The following is a 22,544-nucleotide window of genomic DNA, read 5'->3' as shown; positions in this document are numbered from 1 at the left end:
TGGTTTCCTGCGTTTATTGAGGTGAAGTAAAAACTGAAATAACGCATTTGTAAATCAATCCTTATAAAACCATGAAATATTACATTCATTTGTATAATATAACAACAACAACAACAACAACAACAACAACAACCCCAAACGGACGTGTGTTTCTGTACAGGAAATGCAGTGTAGTTCAACAACGTAGGCTGTAAAAATGAAGCATCCCGGTGAAGATCCGGGTTAGAATAATAGGTCTTTAGCAACCCATGCTTGCCGTAAAAGGCGACTATGCTTGTCGTAAGAGGCGACTTACGGGATCGGGTGGTCAGGCTCGCTATCTTTGTTGATGCATGTCATTGTATCCCAATTGAGTAGATCGATGTTCATGATATTAATCACAGTATTGTCTGGTCCAGACTCGATTATTTACAGACCGCCGTCATATCTGGAACAATGCTGAGTGCGGCGTTAAACAACAAACAAACAAACATTCAGCAGACGTCACCAATCATTGCGGTATCTGTATACAACATCGTTACACATGCAGTTTCAGCGGTCGCGAACGGTTGCTTATTATCTATGTGTTCCTTGAATACAACCAGCTACTTGAAATTGACAATACTATATTTACAAATGGAGCAATGCGATACGAGTGACAGAGTGCATTGTGTTTTAGGCCGCTTTGAACAGTAAATTTTGGCTACTCAAACGAACCGGCCACCTGTGCTCCGATCATGTCATGAGTCGAATCTGTACTTTAGAGGAACAGTGGCTTTGATAAATATTATTAGAGTCGGAGATGGTGTCGGCCCCATAGCTTACAGACCAGACAGAAGTTCGCCCGATACGTTCGCCGTGACATCACGGAACATGCATCTTCCCAAGGCAAGAGAGTTAACTGGCTGTAAAAGTCCAGTTTCCACATGCGCCATGCATTACGGACTGTTCATACTGCATGGTTGTGTAGCAGGGCGTGGAGTCATCTTCAGATGATAAATTATCCTTCTGCTGTCAGCTTGTTGCAACCTTGTATTCGTACGAAATGGGTTGTAACCTTGTATTCATACTGTACTGGTTGTAACCTTGTATTCTTCTTCTTTTTGTTTTGTTTGTTGTTTAACGCCGCACTCAACAATATTCCAGCAATATGACGGCGGTCTGTAAATAATCGAGTCTGGACTATACAATCCAGTGATTGACATCATGAACATCGATCCCTGCAATCTGGATCAATGACATGCATACACCAAGTCAGCGAGCCTGACCACCCGATCCCGTTAGTCGCCTGTTACGCCAAGCATATATAGTCGCCTCTTACGACAAGCATGGGTTGCTGAAGACCTATTCTACCTTGTATTCCTACTGTATTGGTTGTAACCTTGTATTCCTACTGTATTGGTTGTAACCTTGTATTCCTACTGTATATTGGTTGTAACCTTGTATTCCTACTGTATTGGTTGTAACCTTGTATCCCTACTGTATATTGGTTGTAACCTTGTATTCCTACTGTATTGGTTGTAACCTTGTATTCCTACTGTATATTGGTTGTAACCTTGTATTCCTACTGTATATTGGTTGTAACCTTGTCTTCATACTGTATTGGTTGTAACCTTGTATTCCTTCTGTATATTGGTTGTAACCTTGTCTTCATACTGTATTGGTTGTAACCTTGTATTCCTTCTGTATATTGGTTGTAACCTTGTATTCATACTGTATTGGTTGTAACCTTGTATTCCTACTGTATATTGGTTGTAACCTTGTATTCCTACTGTATATTGGTTGTAACCTTGTATTCCTACTGTATATTGGTTGTAACCTTGTATTCCTACTGTATATTGGTTGTAACCTTGTATTCCTACTGTATATTGGTTGTAACCTTGTATTCATACTGTATTGGTTGTAACCTTGTATTCATACTGTATTGGTTGTAACCTTGTATTCATACTGTATTGATTGTAGCCCTGTATTCATACTGTATTGGTTGTAACCTTGTATTCCTACTGTTTTGGTTGTAACCTTGTATTCATACTGCATTGGTTGTAACCTTGTATTCATACTGTATTGGTTGTAACCTTGTATTCATACTGTATTGATTGTAGCCCTGTATTCATACTGTATTGATTGTAGCCCTGTATTCATACTGTATTGGTTGTAGCCCTGTATTCATACTGTATTGGTTGTAACCTTGTATTCATACTGTATTGGTTGTAACCTTGTCTTCATACTGCATTGGCTGTAACTTTGTATTCATACTGTATTGGTTGTAACCTTGTATTTCTACTGTATTGGTTGTAACCTTGTATTCATACTGTATTGGTTGTAACCTTGTATTCATACTGTATTGGTTGTAGCCCTGTATTCATACTGTATTGGTTGTAACCTTGTCTTCATACTGCATTGGCTGTAACCTTGTATTCATACTGTATTGGTTGTAACCTTGTCTTCATACTGTATTGGTTGTAACCTTGTATTCATACTGTATTGGTTGTAGCCCTGTATTCATACTGTATTGGTTGTAACCTTGTCTTCATACTGTATTGGTTGTAACCTTGTCTTCATACTGTATTGGTTGTAACCAGCTAGCCTAATATTGACTCTGAAGGGTTGTTACCGTGATGCCTCGTCTGTCAGTTGGGCGCGGAAGTTGTTGAAATCAGAACTTTGACGACCTTGTAAATCACCCATCAATCAGCATGGGCCTACCTCTCAGCCTGTGGTCAGCATTCAATCACAGCTGTCATATCTTAGAGTAATAGTCAAAACAAACACACATGGCTAGATTCATATTACATGGATGTTCGTTCATATTTAAAGGTATGTTTTCTCAGTGAAATCAAGTTGAAGTTATATGCCTCAACTCTTCCTATAGGCAGTTGTCATATATACGTCTGTATATATCAGTAAAGTTTTCGTGTGTTGAGATTCTGAGAATTTAAAGAAACAACAGTTCTGGGGGTGAAGATTTCTCACCCTGACTACTGAAATAAGTATCCTCCGTCGATGATAATTTTGTCATCTCGTTTCAACACTCCGACGCCAAATCCTGTATATGTATCATCAGAGTAGGAAATAGTCGTGGCGCGTGGTGACACATGGTATTGTGTATAGAGCACTCAAGTCACGATCAGGTCACGGTGTTCGGCAGCTTGGGTCCTGAGAGTTTCAAGGGCTTCGACCCTTCTCTACACGGAAGCACATATAACTGACATTTGGTGTCTCCTTGGGCTGGTGACTTTGTATGAAATATGCCACTGTTAACCCAGCAGTGAATGGGTACCCGGTAGTATGAGATGTATTTCCAAGCCTTTAGTACACAACTTTATTTTCAGAAATCTTTTATCGCCTCGCAGGCAGTTTGGGTTGTATACTCCACAGGAAACTGAGAATAAAACCTCGAGTGTACGCTTATGGATTGACTTATATTATTGGTAAATATTATTTCAGCGCTTCCAGCATGCATACACGGCCTATGGAGTTATGAGCGAACTATTATTATCAAATAGTCGAATTCAATACATGTGACTTCACCTTTTCAAATTCAACTCAACTTGCATTTGGAGTTTCGACTCTACCTCTATTACCGCCATCATGCAACTTGAATACTCCTCAGTGCGGCGTTTGACAACAAACCAACAACACTATTTGAATCTCTCATTATATGTATGGGGATTCCATTTAAATAGAACATTTAACTCAACATAAAATATTTTCTTCCATTGAACCAATGAAGGGCAGTGATAGCCTATCGTTTACACCGAAGGCCAGAGTTCGATTTTCCACATGAAGCCCATTTCTGGGGCACCCGTCGTGATATTGCTGGAATATTGCAAAAAAGCGCAGCGTAAAACCTCACTCACTCACCTACCCAACCCAATAAATAAGCCTACGCGCACACATACACTCCTTTCCACGAGAGAAGTCATGCTTAGATGAGGGTTGACCGCGGTGAGCCCTAAGAGACAGGAAGTTAGTGTAATTTAACGTGCATTTACTTGAAATATAAGAAAAGTAGTCTAACGCCGTTCCGCCAGTCCGGGTGTCCCTGAAACATAAACAGTAAATATATGGTTGATTGTGTATTTGGATGTGTATGTGTGAACTGTGTGGTAATGTTGAATATGTACAAGTAGGTAAACAGGTGATTGGTAATAAACAACGAATAAAATAACATTAAGACGGAATGCATATCTGTTAGATATCTGACAAACTTGTTTTCTGCAAGAGATATGTCAAGGGTAAACACCTTTGGTCATTTTAGTCCGAATTTTTTTTTAAGCTCCTTAATTCGGACTAGATAAGTGGTTTATGCCAAATAGCTAGATCTGGAAAACAACAAGTCACTCTAGATTTTCAGTAGTCTCGGACTAACGGACTACCGAAACTGGCAGTGTAAAAAAACAACATAGATATGTATTACTACAAGGAAACGAAAAGACTTGGTTAAAAATTATGTATAGTGGTATTCAACTTTTCTTCCCCCGTTACCTCCCTTAGAACACCAAGACAGTCCGGAAAGATCAACAGAGTAGGAGCGGAACAGTACAGGGTAAACAAATTGATTTTTCTTGCAAGTTTTTGTTTAAATACTTCATTATTTAGAGTTTCTTATTGACTCTCAATTGTCTGGGTGTGGTATAACACTTATAGCTATTTGATACCTTTCAATGACTTCGTAAGCTGTTGTGCGTGACTGTCCGATCTCCTATAGCCTAACGTGTTCTGTATGTGAGTCACGATGTGTCGCATTCCTGCAAAATTGGAATCCATTTTTCAAATGAGTGGCCTGTATTCAGCGAAGTGTTTCTATGTGGCCATGTCTTAGCTGGGTATGTAATGGCATAGATCTTGAATTTGTATATTATGCCTACATTATATAACATCAGTATTTTCTAAGTCATCTATATAGGAAACGTTATTGGTCAGTAAATTAAACTTATATACCCCCTATATATTAAACTTATATACCCCCTATATATCAGTTTAGGGGGTATCAGGGTTAGAAACTAACAGTTTTCGTCCACTAGTCCTTATAATGATAACATAGCAAAACCCTTAAAAATGGCAAATTTCTTCTAGTCCTTATATGATACCTTTACCATTGGGCAAGGACTATAGGACTAGTGCCAATTTCTAACGCTGGGTATATATTTTTATTTACTGACCAATAACGAGTTCCTGTGCATACAGTATAGGCCTATATTATAATTTAAAGGAACAATTCTCGACACGTATAGGCCCTAGTACACATTCAAGGTAGTCATGATATAGGCCTAGTTATGATGTTATTGTATAAAATGTAAACTTTATTAAAACATTACATGTATGTTATCTCAATGAATGAAGTATTAATTGATTGGTAAAATTCATGGCCTTATAAAATGTGAACGTAAAGCTCCTCTTCTTATTTACATCTGATTCGCTGCTCTACTCTTGATTATGTTTGACTGTAAGATGGGGAATAACATTTATTATTATTTCATTTTTTATGTTAGGAGCCTATAATAATTGTTTTGTATGGAGAATTCTTTGAACATGGATGTTGTCATGTATACTACTGGATTTTGTTTGTGTTTCTTAGTTTTCAGCCTGGCAACACAATGGCCCTGTTTTAAGTTATTGGTGTTTTCTGTCAAACTGACACATTCTCTCTGTGTAATTTGCATATTCGGAAATAAACAGGATAAGGTTAGGGTTAGGGTATTTGGTGACCTAAAACTAAATGTTTTACAAATACAAATATAGTCCTGTCTTTACACAAATTTATAGAAGACAGATTAAGCAGTATTATTGTTTCCAAATAGTAATTACTGTATTCGATTTAATAAGCGTCCACAGCGATATTTGTTAATATATTGGCTAGTGAACAATCCCAATTAGCACCCCTTCCGATTGATCGATGTACACAAGACTTATTTATTCGTGTATAATATGCACACGTGTTATATTCACCCTTAATTATGGGCAATTAAATTCTGGAAAATATATCTGTCAGGTATAATACGCACAGATTCTTCTTTTGTATCATTTGTCAGCATAAACCACAAAATTTACAATCTTTCAACTCTGTTTTTTTCCTCACCAAAATAATATTCTAATAAGATCCCCCTGTTTCTTATTTTGAGAGCGCCCTGGGCGCTTATTGCGTCCAATATGGTAATCAAAATTGTCAAATCTATATTTAAACACTAAACAGTACAATATTTGCATATGTATGAGATGTTCAGTATTTTATCTTTCGAGTGCGTTGTAAATTGTTCATTATTATTATGTTATAATATGTTTAACTTCACAGAGGGAGAAGATAGCAATAAGTGTTGAAATTGTGCCCAATCCCATTGTCTTTTTGGACAACAAATATGTGGAAAGTAAACTAACCCATGGTTCATTGACATGAAGCAAAGAGTCTGTCTATGCAACATGGTACTCACTACTCACTGCCAATACTTCAACAACAGAAAGAACTAAAATGTGCTTGATATTGTCATCATTGTCACTACAAGATGTTGCCACCATAGATCTAGTAGAAGTTTTCTTTTGTGTGATGCTTACGTGATTATGGTCATAATGGGAGTGAGTGAGTATGGTTTTACGCCGCTTTTAGCAATATTCCAGCAATATCACGGCGGGAGACACCAGAAATGGGCTTCTCACATTGTACCCATGTCGGAATCGAACCCGGGTCTTTGGTGTGACGAATGAACGCTTTAACCACTAGGCTAACCACTTGTGTTGAATGATGTTGTGACATTAAAAGGTTTACTGCTTTGACAGTATATTTCCACTAGCAGTAGATTTTCATCCGTGCTGTATATATCTTTGGGAAAAACTAGTGCTGTGTGCAGATGTCGTGCCTGTTACACTGTACCATCACTGAGTTATAACAATTATAACAGTTATAATTTTAGTCCCAGTTGTGGGGGGCACGGGTGGCCCAGTCGTCTAAGGCGCCGCGATTCGCTGTGCAGAGTTGCGTCCCTTGGACACGCCAGAAACCTATGATTGTGGGTTCGAATCCCGGTTTGCCCTGATTATGTTTCGAGGTTTGTCAGCACCATACCTGTGCTCGTGGGTTTCACCGAAGTGGTAAACATCTGAGACCTGCATCACTTCGGGCTTTCCTCCCACATTAAGCTGACACGCCGCGATATAACTGGAATACTGTTAAAAGCGGCGTTAAACCCAACTCACTCACTCACTCACCCAGTTGTGATATTCTTTGTTTAGGATGAGGAAGGAAATGGTGCGGTGTGCCACTTATTAGTAATTGTGGTAGTCATGTTTAGGGAGTGGGAATTGCAACTTTTATCTCATGAATTACTTAGACCATTCACAATGATATTCTAGTCTTGTTAATGTTATGCTTAGCTCTGGACTAGTCTTTTGTACAGATCCCACTGTATATATTTGATAACCCCCCTACCTCGCTCATTTAACCATATACATAACTTTATTTCAGGGACAAGATGTTCGTCTAGTTTCGGGCCAGCAGAATTATGTTACTTTTGGACCCTGAATTTACATTTGTTATATACTTGAGTGTGAAAGACAGAGTTTTCTGAATTTGAGAAAAGTGATATTTTCATTGCAGTGAGCATAACAGTTGATATTTCACTGCAGTGAACATAACACTTATTGTCATCTATTGTCAAATAAGAGTTACGTCCCCTCAAATTGTCTCCCTTTATTGTTTGTGTTTGGCCCGTACACAAACTGTTGACGTCCTTTTTACTTTAGTTCCATATTGACAGGGCAAAAAAATGACAGATGGTCATTTATGAAGTTAATATCTCTCCTTGCCATTTCATTATAAACTGTAAGTTTCTCATTTAACTCGTCAATCGAGATTGCTCGTTTCTCAAAGCACTTTTTTTGTTACTTGACCTGTGTTTATTCTTTTGCTTCCAACAGCGGTGTCATAGTTTTAAAGAATATTTTTTGTTAAAGTTAGTTTTGTATATAATCATATCAGAATGTATGATAGAAAAATTTCATGACCCTAAATACTTTTTGATACTTTTGGTTACATTTTTTAAGATTTTGCAAAGACGATGCTACTTTTTAAGTCGCAAATACATTGGGTCATGAACCGTCCCTCTATGTTATGTAGGCAGAATTTAGGTTTCAAGGTTTTACATTTGTAATGAAATCATTTCATTTTCCGGTAGACAACTACACTAAAAGTATATAATAAATAGGACTAGTTTGTATTGAGTGAAATATCATGTTTCTCTCATCGAGTGCCTGGGGTAAAGGAGATATAATATCTCCTTTTGTCCCGTACCGAGACGTTTTACAAATTTTACAAACATTATTCAAAATATGAAAAGACTACTTTGTGCTACTGTAATGAGGCCTGACCACTGACCAGGAACAAAATTTGACACAAGCCTAAATATGTTTGTGTTCCGAGAATTTCATTTAGATGCTCAAGGAGAGTCCTTACTGAGTACATTACCGCTTTCTGTTTGTATCATATAGAGTTTTCTTGGTGAACTTTGAAATGAGAAGTGCAGTTTGTTGCAATAGATCATAATGAGGAAGTATAATCAAGTGTTCCTGCATTGTACAGGACAACCCAGCTATGTTCTCACTGTACGTACATAGCAACATTCTGTGAATTCCACTTTCTTAATTTTTTCCCAAAGTTGCCAGTCCCTACATTGTACAGCATTTGTTTTGTCTTGACTACCAATATTACAGCATGTCACATGTATAATCTTTTGTAGTTATTAAAATGTATATGTATATGATATACAAGGTAGACCAATCTGCAAAATACTTGTATACCTTGTCTTTTTGTGACATTTCTGCAGACTTTGGGGTACATACTGTAACTGTAGTGTTCTGTAATGTTTACTCTGTTGCCTGGCATTAAGGAAGTTCAAAGGCAGTAAAATATGTGAACCAACAACAGTTCACTGATTGGTATGGGTTGAAGGCGTCAACAAGCTTGATACGAGTGCGTAGAACTCTTGACCCCAGCAGTGATAACTCAGCGGATGCCAATTGTGTCATTCCTATTCTTTGAATGACAATGTTATATACTTGTTACAACTGCTGCTCAATAAACCGTGTTTGTGTTCATATTCAAGTTGGTATTTCTGCCATCAAAAGTGTGCAGTGAGGCACGTCTTATTGTTGATAGTCATTTGGAGACATAAAGGTGAAGTTGATTAATGCAAGCAAAGACCACTGACTCGCATTTTTCTTATTTAATTCACGCTCACATTAATTTCCAGATTTACAGTATGTGGGCTATGAATTGCAGGTTGTACTTGATATTACTGCATTGTCTACACTGACTGGGTTATGTTTCAGGAGTATTTGGCAGGAATGGTTTAAAGGCACAATTTGTATTATTGATACAAGATGAGAATAGAGCTGGGTAATGTTTCAGGTGTATTCGGCAGGACTAGTTTAAAGGCAAAATGTGTATTATTGATACAAGATGAATATTGAGCCAGAAATTGTCTCAGGTGTATTCAGTAGGAATGGTTTAAATGCACGATGTGTATTATTAACACAAGATGAATATTGAGCTGGGAAATGTTTCAGGTGTATTCAGCAGGACTGGTTTAAAGTCACGATGTGTCAGCGGATTGATGAGTTGGAGAAACTCAGGTATGTAACCATGGTGACATTTTAAAAAAGAAAGAAAAATTGTCTGCCCTAAAAATTACGTTGTTGCAAGGTGTTTTTTTCCAAAAGCAAATTCAGCCTCAGAGTTTTAAATAAAAAAATATCTGGTTTCGTAGCTGAAGCTGAAAAAATATCCAATCTTGATACCAAACCCAAGGCACCCCCAGAATATAAAATGATCGGTCCCTAATCTCACTGGTGTTTAAGGTCAAAGGTTTATATTATGATTTTGTGATTGAAGAGTTATCAAATTATGTAATGTTAACTAAAACCATCTCTTCCTATGTTAAGATTAGGGTCAGGTATTTTGTTTATTTATCTTCTTCGGCCCAGTTGCATCATGAGTCAATATTGACTGCAGCTGTGAAACGTAACATAGTCATTGTCTTCGTGTTGAAACATGCAGCAAAACTTGGCACAAGGTAAATATTATCCAGGACATAGAGGTTATCACGCGAGTCCGTTTTGGGATGGTAAATATCCTAAAATAGGAATAAACATTGTATTGAGCAAGCCTTGGCAAACAGATTTACATCTGTTTAAGTACTCTGAAGGTCACCAAAGTTCATTATATACACAAATATATGTGTTAAATGTAGCGTTGTAATCATTATGTGGTAATGTATTTGTCTCTGGACACAGACTCTGCTTAGTGGAATATTGAAAGTTATGTCATATGATGAGTAAACTAACATTGCCTCAGATCGTGCATCTTCCCAAGGCAAGAGAGATAACTGATTTTAAAAGTCCAGTTTCCAACCTTGCCGAGCTAGGCTGGTATTACGGAGTAACATTTTGGCTGGACTAATGAGTCTATGCATAGTCAGATCAAAATCATGCAATGAAATCAAAATCCGAATCATAAACTGCCATGCAGTTTTCGGTCGAATGCAGTATTTGCAAAGCATGTGCACTGCCAATTCGTTGTCAACAGTTATTTTCCAAATCATTTCATGTTTTTAATCACAATGCTCACGTGATTTGATGCACTTCGTGATGTAAGACCCGTTTTATCACAATGTAGATCTTGATTATCGATCAGATCGTCTTAACTGGGTGACGCCATTTTGTTTGAAGCAAATGCAAGTGATATGAGAGGTGGAATCTGATTGTCCATAGGAGAGGCATAGAAGGGACATAACCCGTAATAGCCACAGGTGACGCTATGATCGAACCTGAGAATTCCAGCCTAGTTCGGCAAAGGTGGAAACTGTACTTTTATAGTCCGTTAACCCCCTTGATTCATGAAGATGGAGATCATGTTGTTTTGTTTTAGTTTTCTGTGTTAGAGCCAGTTTATCTGTTGTGCAGTCATTTGTTAATTGCTCACTGCATTTAATGGATTTGAGAAACAACCCTTGTATCGGCCTAGGTCAGCTTCTACTGTGTGTTCAACAGTAGCGTTATGACCTGAAGTCACTATGCGGCCACAGTTTGCTGTTCAGCTTTGCATGCAAGAATCCTGAGTTTGAATCCCAGATTTGGCCTGATTATGATTCTTGGTTTATCAATTTCTCAAAACTGGTAAAATGTCTGAAGACTCGGACCTACTAAGTCAGCTTTAGAAATTGGCACTAGTCCTATAGTCCTTGCCAAACTGCCCAAAAGTTAAGGTATCATGAGGACAAGTAGAAATTTGCTATTTGTAAGAGTTTTGCTATATGTTATATTTATAAGGACAAGTGGACTAAAAATGTTAGTTTCTCTTAGGCTTGGATTTTCCTCCCAAAATAGCCAATGATTGGTCAAAGTGACATATATATCACAACACACTAACAACAACCCATTGGCTTTGCTTTTTAATTTGGAACACTGCTATGTCTGTGTTGAAGCTGGTTCCATCCCAACTTGAATCGTCACACCGCTGAAAGTATGCTGATGCAGAATGCAGATAATGGCATCTACCTGCTTCGTGCCAGCTCCAAAGTTGGGGAGTATGCCATTTCTGTCAGGTAGGAACATTATAAGTTTATTACCATGGTTACCGTATCTGTTGCTTTGTGTGAATGTTAACCATTGGACGTTGTTGCAGTAACTTGTACAGTATTGTGTGTTGTCTGACTGGTAATTTAATGGGATTCAGGGGGTTAAAAATCCCTACTTCTACTAGAGAGCCAATGGAACGGTTAAAATCATACACGCATATTAGAATAAGTTACTTTTGTCTGAAGGGCACACTAAGAAACCATTTTTGTTTTAACACTTATTCCCAGTGAAGATGTTTTTTTGATGAAAGCAATGTTAAATGTACTTTTGTATCTGTAAACACAAACACAAGGAAAACTAACAAATGTTGAAACTGTTTTTTTTCGGCTGATTGTGAAATGACTTTCACTTATGTTTTGGCACATATAAATTCCAAAGAGTGCTCTAAGCATCTTTACGAGTGACCTGTCGCACACTTTAACAAGATCCATTTCTACCCCTGGTCATGAAAACCTACACTTGCAATAATTCCTAAGACAACTTTATGTCAGAGACCTATTCTCAAATTACTTCAGAAAATAAGCAAAATGCTGAGCTGTTCAAACAACTGTCATACTATGGTGATTACCGGTTTATATACATATACTCCCTGTGCACCAAGGTCCTCACAGTAGGGAGCTTTGACTGCTTGCAGTGATAGTGTAGAGAGCTCTGCAAATGGGCTATCACTGCGAGGAGCTTGCCTGTGCACCATACATCACATCTTCCTGTTCTGCAGCTATTGTCCCAGCCCTTGTAGGGAGCTTTGACTGCTTGCAGTGATAGTGTAGAGAGCTCTGCAAATGGGCTATCACTGCGAGGAGCTTGCCTGTGCACCATACACCACATCTTCCTGTTCTGCAGCTATTGTCCCAGCCCTTGTAGGGAGCTTTGACTGGTGGCAGTGATAGTAGAGAGAGCTCTGCAAATGGGCTATCTCGGCAAGGAGCTTGCCTGTGCACCATACACCACATCTTCCTTTTCTGCAGCTGTTGTAAGCTGTCCCAGGAATCAGTGGTCATGGTACTGGTATCAAATCCCAGATTTAGTTGAATTTCAAGTGTTTTAACCAAAACGGTACATGTCAACAATCTGCATTACTTTTGATGGAACATGTTTAGACTGGAATGTAATGCTAGTATGATCATGTGCATGATTATGTTCATTTTGATTTTTGGTGCAGGCTGGCTTTGTAAGTTTTTGTATAAAGTTTGTTTTATGCTGTTCACACAAAGTCAGGGTTATTTAGTTAAGCCCTATAAATGCTCCTGACAAGGAGGTGAATGTTAATGTGATGCACAGCGAGGCATCAGAGGACAGACTACCGTATTCGACGTAATAAGCGCCCCGCTCTAATAAGCGCCCACGGCGGTATTTGCTAATATATTGGCCAGTGAACAATCCCAATTAGCACCCTTCCGATTGATCAATGTACACAAGACTTATTAATTCGCGTACAAAACGCACCCGTGTGTTATATGCACCCTTAATTATGGGCAATTCAATTTCAGAAAAAATATATCTGCCGTACATAAACAGGCTGTCAGCATAAACCACGAAATGTATCTTTCAACTCTGTTTTTTTCTCACCAAATTATTATTCTAATAAGAGCCCCCTTTTTCTAATTTTGAGAGCGCCCTGGGCGCTTATTACGTCGATTACGGTATTCAGCATCACGGGTACTGAAGGCAGCAACGCTCTTGTGGTACTGGTAATTGGTAACTGCATTTGCATCTGTCAGCACCAAATCTTTCAGCTGTAAGCAAGGCACCCATAGGGATTAGGATTGGTCTCCAGCAACTAATGATTGGCCATGTTGTCACACAAGGAGACACAATGGATTTGTGGCCTGGTTGATTATGTGTCATTTGCTCATCATGTCAGTCACTGGTTCATCTGGTCTAGACTCGGTGATTTACAGGCCGTCTTCATACAGCTGGAATGTTGCTGAGTGCTGCATTAAGGAAGAAACAAACAAGGCCTAAAGAGACCACGGATGTGTTGTGTTATCACTATGAGGGTTTATTACACTAAGGATTTGAAACACTATGTATTGCAATGTATTTTAAGACCCGTGAAGATTCTGGGTTAGAATAGGTAGGTCTTCAGCAACCCATGCTTGCTGTAAAAGGTGACTATGTTTGTCGTAAAAGGCGACTAACAGGATCGGGTAGTCAGGCTCGATGACTTGGTTGATGCATGTCATCGATCCCAACTGCATGGATAGATGCTCATGATATCAATCACTGGATTGTTTGGTCCAGACTTGATTATTTACAGACCGCTGTCATATTGCTGGAATATTGCTGAGTGCGGCGTCAAACAACAAACCAACCAACAACCAACCAATGTATTTTAAGCATTTTTTATTGTTTTCTGCTTATTTCATTCCAAGTCATAATGAAATCTTCATGATAACTTTTGCTCAAATATGCTGTTAAGTAAGTGACAACCAATTTTATCTTTCCATTTTTTTTTTCATTAATTAAAAGCATGTCTGAAATTACAAAGAAACCTATCCAGTGTCATGGTATGGCACACATCACAATATCAATGCAGGCATCTGTATTTCAATACAATATTTTAACATATAATTTTAATATACAGTCAAGTCTCGTTAATCCGACACTCGGCTTTATCCGACAAAAATGATGGCAACCGATTGATTCAGTGCTATTTAGTCCTGTTAATCCGACATTCTCGCACTCCGACACACCTAATTTGCAACGAATTACCGAAATCACTCATTACATCTGCCCGCGAGTACACAACCCTGTGTTTTGACACGCACTCACTGCAGAGATTAACTTAACAATTAACAGGAAAAGCTATTCAAACCTGTATGTACAAAGCTATACAAATGTAGTTTACAAATTGAAGCCAGATTAATGTGGTACACACGGTTATTATCTATCGTGAAGACGTCCGATTTTCGATCACAAATCAATTAATTTTGTTAATCCGACATACTCGTTAATCCGACACAATAATTTGCAACCAACGATGTCGGATTAACGAGACTTGACTGTATTTAACAAGTTTTGCCATTGCCTATCTCTACGAGAATGAAAGCAGTTCGTTGCTAACATCCTGACACAGACTAATGTTGAACATGTATATATGTGATGGATGCTATTAGTGCCAGACAAGGCTTTTACTGGGCTTGATACCACTACCTTTCTGTGCCTGAAACTCACATCAATTTTGGTACTTAACTTATCACTGTTTTATCACTTGCAACATCATGGACTATTCATTGCTGCTTGATGTTAGGATGATGAGAAATAACACCTCTTTAATACAACTTGTGTGTACCTCTTGGTCTTATGGATTCACCTGTATTCATAACTATTCATACATTTTTCTGGTGAGTTATATTAATTACAGAATAACCAATAAGACAGCATTCATGCCTGTGGACAGATAGCCCATAATTCTTAGTTTTGAGCAGGTAATCTTCACTGAATGCAGCCTGTTGTTGAGGTGATGATACAATCACAGGACTTGATGTAGCCTTGTAAAACATGCACCAGTGCAACCTATTTTTGAAAACTGCAACCTAATTTTAAAAATCTGCAACCTAATTTTTTAAATTTACACCATATGCATGTTATTTCTTTTTTTCAAATTTGTGGCTTACTTTTCAACCCAACAACGATTTTTGAACTCAATCAGTATCTTAAAGCTACACCATTAACCCCGGTGTTTTGTGTAATTCATCATGCTTTCTTACATTTCATTCCTTTTAAATTTTACATCAATACATCATTAATTTATGTAAAATCGTGGTACAGTCTGAAATCTGAGATTTTATTTATGTGGACTGATTGATGCATCTATGTGTTGACCTTTAATAAACTTATGGGAGCATGATGCAACCTGGATTTGTCCGGTGCAACTTGGTGTTTCATATAAACATGCACCTGGTTTAAGTTAATTCAAGTTCCTTAAATCGAGCCCTGAAGCACTGTGTCATCATGTCGCCTTAACTGACCATTTGGGATCAATCTCATTAAAATCTGACCTTAGTTCTCGCTACCGCTAAACGAAGATCTGAAGACATCCCATTAGGGGTCACGTCAGAACGACCTTTCATCCGACTAATCAGAGCGTCGCTTATCAGATCAGGAAAGTGACAGTCGGAATGTGATTTCTAATCATGCAACCTCGAAAACGTATTCCGAACGATAGTTACGGGTTTAACGACTGAATCCATACAATCGAGACCATCTATTAGGCATGTTCTTTTGTTCAGGTTTCAAATTTGTAATTGAGAATTTATCAAAATATGTTTCGAAGCGTAGTCGCCACTTTTATGATTGGTCATTCCATTGGTTGGTCAAAGTTCGCGCAAGGTCAGTCTGACGTGACCCGTAATGGGATGTCCTCAGATCTTTGTTTAACGGTAGCGAGAACTAAGATCTGATTTTAATGAGATTGATGCGGGATTGAGAATTGTTTAAATGCTTGTATTGGAAAGCTATTATTACCCACAATCTTTATACCCTCATAACATTAGCGAAATAGCCCTGACATTTTGTGAACAGTTCAGATATTAGAATTGTTTTTGATTTCTTTGAGTTGCTGTTTTAGTTGTTTGTGTATGTATTGCATGTGTTCAGATGTGACCAGTCAGTGAAACACTTCAATCTCACATGGAATGGCACAGAGTTCAAGTTTGGCCACGGAACGTTCAAGACGATCAAGGATCTGCTGTTTCACTTTGACAACAAACCCCTGATAGGCGGAGAGTCTGGTGGGTGTTGGGGCGACGAGGCAGTATCAGTTGTCATATACGTTGCTGGGCAACCTTATGGTGTATTTCAGTAACAGTGAATCTACATAATGATGATGATGATGATGATGATGATGATGATGATGATGATAATATTGATAATGATGATGATGATGATGATGATGATGGTGGTGGTGATGATGGTGATGATGATGATGATGAGGCACGCCATTGGCAGGAACTTCACACCCCTCAAGAAAAGTTTGTTCTAAATGCTTGTAAATTCGTTTACCCACTCTTTAAGGTTTAAGTAAACATTTGTGGATAGTTTAATTTTATTTTCGAGTAGCATGTCTTCCAGATGACAGTTGACATTACGTGTTGCAGGTCAGCTGGTGCTACTCACTCAGCCCTACCCGCGTGACATCGAGGAGCCCCAGATGTACGAATATGTCACTGTGCATGCAGAACTCTCCTCAGCAGATACCAATGAACAAAGGTCAGATTTCTCGGTAGGTTAGGCCAGACTTTTTATCTTCCTTTTTGATTGTGAAAACATTTGGTAGGAAGGAAATAAATAAAAAATAAAATGCATTGTTCCTGATTTTTTTTTATCATCTCAGAGGTGATTGGATCTGTTTGTGACAAAAGAGATAAACTTGGCCTAGTTTGGGTCCTAATAAATATTATTACTAAATTTCTGCTTCAGCCATATAATAATCCATGGGATTATGTTTATTGTCAAAGTGTTCTTTTCTGTTGCTGGTATGAAAACACCTTGTCATTCTGATATTTTTCTTCTGATTTATATGTATGTAAGGTTGCTGGTCTCTAGTCCAAGCAACAAGAATGTAGTGGCTTACGAGACTCATCTAGTGTGACCATTATGAAGTTTTATTGTTGTATAGTTGTATAATCTGTTTTGACCATGAAATGTTTATGATTTCCAGATCAACTCAAAGGAGGGTTTCCTCACTAAGATAGGAGCTCATTTCAAGGTGAGGCTATTGGTCAGACTCACATCAGAGATTGTCCTATGACAAGGATAATTTCTTAATCTTTGTTTTTAAAATGTACTATTGTAACCTAACTTGACAGTATGTGAATTTATTAATAATGAAAGTCTAATTTAAGATGTTAAAACTTGTGTCAAAGTCATTAATACCGGTGTTATGTGCATGATAGAGTCAGATGGGTAGTAGACCACCTCTGTGGTCTAGTGGTAGAGCGTCTGCCTGGAGAGCGGAAGGTCTGGTTTTCGATCCCCGGCCTCGTCATACCAAAAGACGTTAAAATATGGCACTTGTTGTTACCCTGTCTGACGTTCAGCATCAAGGGGCTAAAACAAGGACTGGTCGGCTCGGAGTCAGTGTACTGTATCTACAAGATATTGACAAAATAGTTGTGATATAAAGTAACGAATATTTTGTTGATTGAAATATGTTAAATTGAAAATATGTTCCTGTTGCAGTCCCTTGGATGTTCATTTAAGAAAGTAGTACTCATGTATTGACCTGATATGATTAGGTGTTTTGGTTTATAAACATCAAGGAAAATATACTGGAATCCCGTTTTATCTGAGACCCTCGCCTCGACCCTGAGACATCGCTTAAAGAAAAATAGGTGCCATTAATTACAAAACTTGAATGCTAAAGCTTATAAAACTCTATATTTTGCGTTTCTTTGTCAGACATGGAGGACTCGGTGGTTTGTGCTGCAGAAACACGAGTTAAAGTATTACAAGCAGAACACAGACAAACACCCCATACGGACCCTCGACCTGAAACACTGCTCTGAATGTTGTCGTGACTTCTCTCACAAGGACAAGCAATACGTGTTCAGGTGAGCTTCATTCAACCTACATGTACATGTATTACTAGTTCAGGTGAGCTTCAATCAATCTCCACTTACTTGTACTACATGTTCAGGTGAGCTTCATTCAATCTACGACCGCCTTCGTGGTCTAGTGGAGAGCCTGCCCTGAGAGCAGAAGGTCGGGGGTTCAATCATTGGCCATATCATACGTAAAGATGTCAAAAGATGGTAGTTGTTGTTACCCTGCCAGGTGATCGACAAGGAGCTAAAACAAGGACTGGTCGGCTCGGCTCGGCTCGGCTCGGCTCGGCTCGGCTCGGCTCGGCTCGGTGGTCTTGTGGTAGAGCGTCCGCCCGGAGAGCAGAAGGTTCGGGGTCTGACCCCTGGCCGCGTCATACCAAAAGACGTTTAAAGATAGTACTTGTTGTTACCCTGCTATATAGCACATCGCTATATAAGTGCTATGATCTTGAACGTGACGTTAAACCCCATTTCACATAACCTCACAATTCCATCTACACGATGATGTTTGTGATATTAAATATTACATATCACTGATATATTAGTTATGTTACTTCAGCTCTTTATCCAGGAATGACTTATGCAGTGTCCTATGGATAGAAATAGTCTTCAGACACAAAGGGAGTACTTGTCTGCTGAGTTTTGATGTTGACCTTAGATCAGTACTTAAAGTGACTTCTCTTGTTGTCCAGGTTAAAGTTTGACTGGCGGACATTCTACATTTATGCCACATCTGAGCAGGAGATGAATGAATGGATGAAGGTGATCAACTGGAGGCTGGTGAGTGGCCGTCACCTGATGTAGTCCCTGTACCATCTCCTCCATCCCTGTACCATCTCCTCCATCACCTGATGTAGTCCCTGTACCATCTCCTCCATCCCTGTACCATCTCCTCCATCACCTGATGTAGTCCCTGTACCATCTCCTCCATCCCTGTACCATCTCCTCCATCCCTGTACCATCTCCTCCATCACCTGATGTAGTCCCTGTACCATCTCCTCCATCCCTGTACCATCTCCTCCATCACCTGATGTAGTCCCTGTACCATCTCCTCCATCCCTGTACCATCTCCTCCATCACCTGATGTAGTCCCTGTACCATCTCCTCCATCCCTGTACCATCTCCTCCATCCCTGTACCATCTCCTCCATCACCTGATGTAGTCCCTGTACCATCTCCTCCATCCCTGTACCATCTCCTCCATCCCTGTACCATCTCCTTCATCACTGTACCATCTCCTTCATCACTGTACCATCTCCTCCATCCCTGTACCATCTCCTCCATCCCTGTACCATCTCCTTCATCACTGTACCATCTCCTTCATCACTGTACCATCTCCTCCATCCCTGTACCATCTTCTCCATCACCTGATGTAGTCCCTGTACCATCTCCTAATTCATCTGTATTTATCACGATATATTACGAGCTTCTGATGACACAAGCTCCAAAATTACGGCTGCGATTTTCTTCATCTATGTCTCATTGCGTAACTTAATGTATTTGCTTGAAATGTGTGTAAGTGTTATAGGGGTATGAACACTGGACATTGTTGAATTCATCCTTGAACGAACTTAGTGAGTTGGCCTCGTTACATCCCTTTCCTTTTATGTAGTATACTGACACTGGGTGTGACCATATATCTTGTAGCTGCTATTGTTTGCGTTACAAGCCCCATGATTTGGTCTACATAGATAGTTTGCTTTTGATTCCAGAAATCACGGACATGAAGAGTGTTTGTGTCAAGAAATGGCTGACTGCATGAGTGGACGTTGGTGTGAGACTGTAAGGTCAACTAATCATCTGCTGATACAAGGGAGCCTGCTGGGTCGTGACCTTGACCTCATTCGTTCAACTTGAAGCATGGTTGTGGGCTTTAGGACTGTACGTTACCATGGTTACCAGTGGGCTGGTCAGCGACTGTTCTGGTCCCGTGGAAGGAAGATTTGTATCTGAGAGTGTCTGACATCTACATTATCCAGCGTATCTGCTTATTCTGTTATGATAAAAACTTAGACCCATTCGCCACTAAAGCTTTGTTTAGGTGTGACTTCATCACCACCATCTCTCGTATCACCATCTTGGCACAGAATTTCTGTTGCTCATGACCTTGAAATCAACAACCAATCAAAATGCCTCTACTAAACATGAGTACGGCATTTATCCACAATCAAAATCACTGTCTTGCACATGCAAGTCCTCGATATATTCCTGTGTTATGGGTTTTTGGACGCTTAAGAAACATTCATAGTTGTTCCTCTAATCACAAAAACAACTGTAAAACATCTCACTCAGTTATAAAACATGACTTTATCTTAAAAACAGACCATCATCTGAGTATTTACAATGTCTGTGTGATGCCAATCCCCTTGCTATGGCGTGATTAATCGCGATAAACATGGCCATCCGAAAACGTGTGATGTCCGAAAACCTATGATCCGAGGATATTAAATACAATCAGAAGACTGTTTATACTGAACGTGCTGCTGGAAAGATGTATTTTAGTGATTATTAGGACGTCAGGGAAGTCCTTATGCTACAAGACATTCCCAGTTGTATTTGAGACATCTCGCAACAAGGCAAGATGAGGCAGCTTCTTGCTTCAATAATGAAAGAACAATATAATTTGATTTGTCAACAATTTATAGCGTCATGTCATTTGAACTGGTCTCAAACCGAATATATGGCAGTGAATTGATAAGGGTATCTATCATAATAGAATGGAGATATGTTATACTGGAGGTTAAGAGTCTGTAAGCTCTCTAATTGATAGAAAGGTATTCTTATGTTCTGACATTTCCTATTGCTTTTACTTATGTAGACAGAGAGATTTGTATGTTGTGTAACTGACGATGGTTAATTTTGGTGTAATGAAGGTTACCGTACTCAAGTCAAGTTATTTTCAGCCTTTTGGGGTCTGTCTCCCAATCAATCTGAATGGCACCTGCTACCTTTGATAAACAGAGTCTGAGGACAGACTGTAAGCAAGGTCCACAATGAGCAAACTGTGATATGTCTGCTGGATGCACAATCTCTCGGAGCTGTTGTTGTCATCACTCTCACTCTTGTTGTTCTCTGTAATATACCGGAATATCATAGCTTAGGAACACTGTTTTACAGCATACTTTAATATCCTCCTTTATCATATACTGCTGTATAACATAATGATGTGTCATACTACATAACACGCTGGTATGTGACAGGGGTATATCATGTTTCATGGCATACTCGTATGATACTGTCGGAAAATACTCGCATGTCATACATTTGGGTTAATCTGTTGCAGTACACTGGTACATGGACTGATACCTGACTCTGATGTTATGGTAAAACACAATGGACATGTTTAACATCATTCCTTATCTGTTTGTCATACACTGCCTCATGACATGTTATACTGGTATGATATACTGGTAGAATACTGTTATGATTCTGGTAGAATACTGTTGTGGTATACTGGTAGAATACTGTTATGGTATAGTGGTTGAATACTAGTATGTTATGGCATACTGGCAGAATACTGTTATGGCATACTGGTAGAACACTGGTATGGCATACTGGTAGAACACTGTTATGACATACTGTTAGAATACTGTTATGGCATACTTGTAGAATACTGTTATGGCATACTGGTAGAACACTGGTACGGCATACTTGTAGAATACTGTTATGGCATACTTGTAGAATACTGGTATGGCATACTGATAGAACACTGGTATGGCATACTGGTAGAATACTGGTATGGCATACTGTTAGAATACTGGTATGGCATACTGTTAGAACACTGGTATGGCATACTTGTAGAATACTGGTATGGCATACTTGTAGAATACTGTTATGGCATACTGGTAGAATACTGTTATGGTATGCTGGTAGAATACTGTTATGGTATGCTGGTTGAAGACTGTTATGGTATGCTGGTTGAAGACTGGTATGGTATGGTATGCTGGTTGAAGACTGTTATGGTATGCTGGTTGAAGACTGTTATGGTATGGTATGCTGGTTGAAGACTGGTATGGTATGCTGGTTGAAGACTTATGGTATGCTGGTTGAAGACTGGTATGGTATGGTATGCTGGTTGAAGACTGGTATGGTATGGTATGGTATGCTGGTAGAATACTGGTATGGTATGGTATGCTGGTATAATACTATCGTGATAATGTACATGAATTATGGGTATGGTAGTTTAGTAGGCTGTATCATATTCTTATGTATACCATGATCACATGGCTAATAATGTCCTGTTGTCACAATGGAAACATGTTTATGTAGCAATAGTATTAAGCAAACCAGTATCCAATATACTGCTTGCCAGTAAGTATCATACTGTATGGTATACCAGATCATCATAGTGAATAACATTTCATGCTTTAAACTGTACGATACCAGT

At 38.9% G+C, this 22,544-nt stretch overlaps 1 protein-coding gene across 2 annotated transcripts; it reads left to right on the top strand.

The window, feature by feature from the left end:
* The first annotated feature begins 4,481 nt into the window (after positions 1-4,481).
* On the top strand, positions 4,482-20,974 carry LOC139468323 (dual adapter for phosphotyrosine and 3-phosphotyrosine and 3-phosphoinositide-like). Of its 2 annotated transcripts, none has more exons than XM_071250211.1 (9): positions 4,482-4,528; positions 9,538-9,603; positions 11,454-11,573; positions 16,210-16,343; positions 16,710-16,834; positions 17,273-17,320; positions 18,013-18,164; positions 18,851-18,938; positions 19,870-20,974. In XM_071250211.1, exons 2-9 carry the CDS (start codon positions 9,569-9,571, stop codon positions 19,882-19,884), a joined length of 717 nt encoding a protein of 238 aa, XP_071106312.1. In that variant the 5' UTR covers positions 4,482-4,528; positions 9,538-9,568; the 3' UTR covers positions 19,885-20,974. The 2 variants fall into 2 exon arrangements, with proteins under 2 accessions (XP_071106312.1, XP_071106313.1); XM_071250212.1 differs by lacking the exon at positions 4,482-4,528 and adding an exon at positions 4,745-4,808.
* Positions 20,975-22,544: the final 1,570 nt, after the last annotated feature.

This window comes from Haliotis cracherodii, unplaced genomic scaffold (assembly GCF_022045235.1).
Source record: "Haliotis cracherodii isolate W230 unplaced genomic scaffold, xgHalCrac1.p SCAF_2, whole genome shotgun sequence".
Classification (NCBI taxonomy): domain Eukaryota; kingdom Metazoa; phylum Mollusca; class Gastropoda; order Lepetellida; family Haliotidae; genus Haliotis; species Haliotis cracherodii.
Note: the sequence above shows the minus strand (reverse complement) of the source record. Positions and strands in the feature narration are given on the sequence as shown.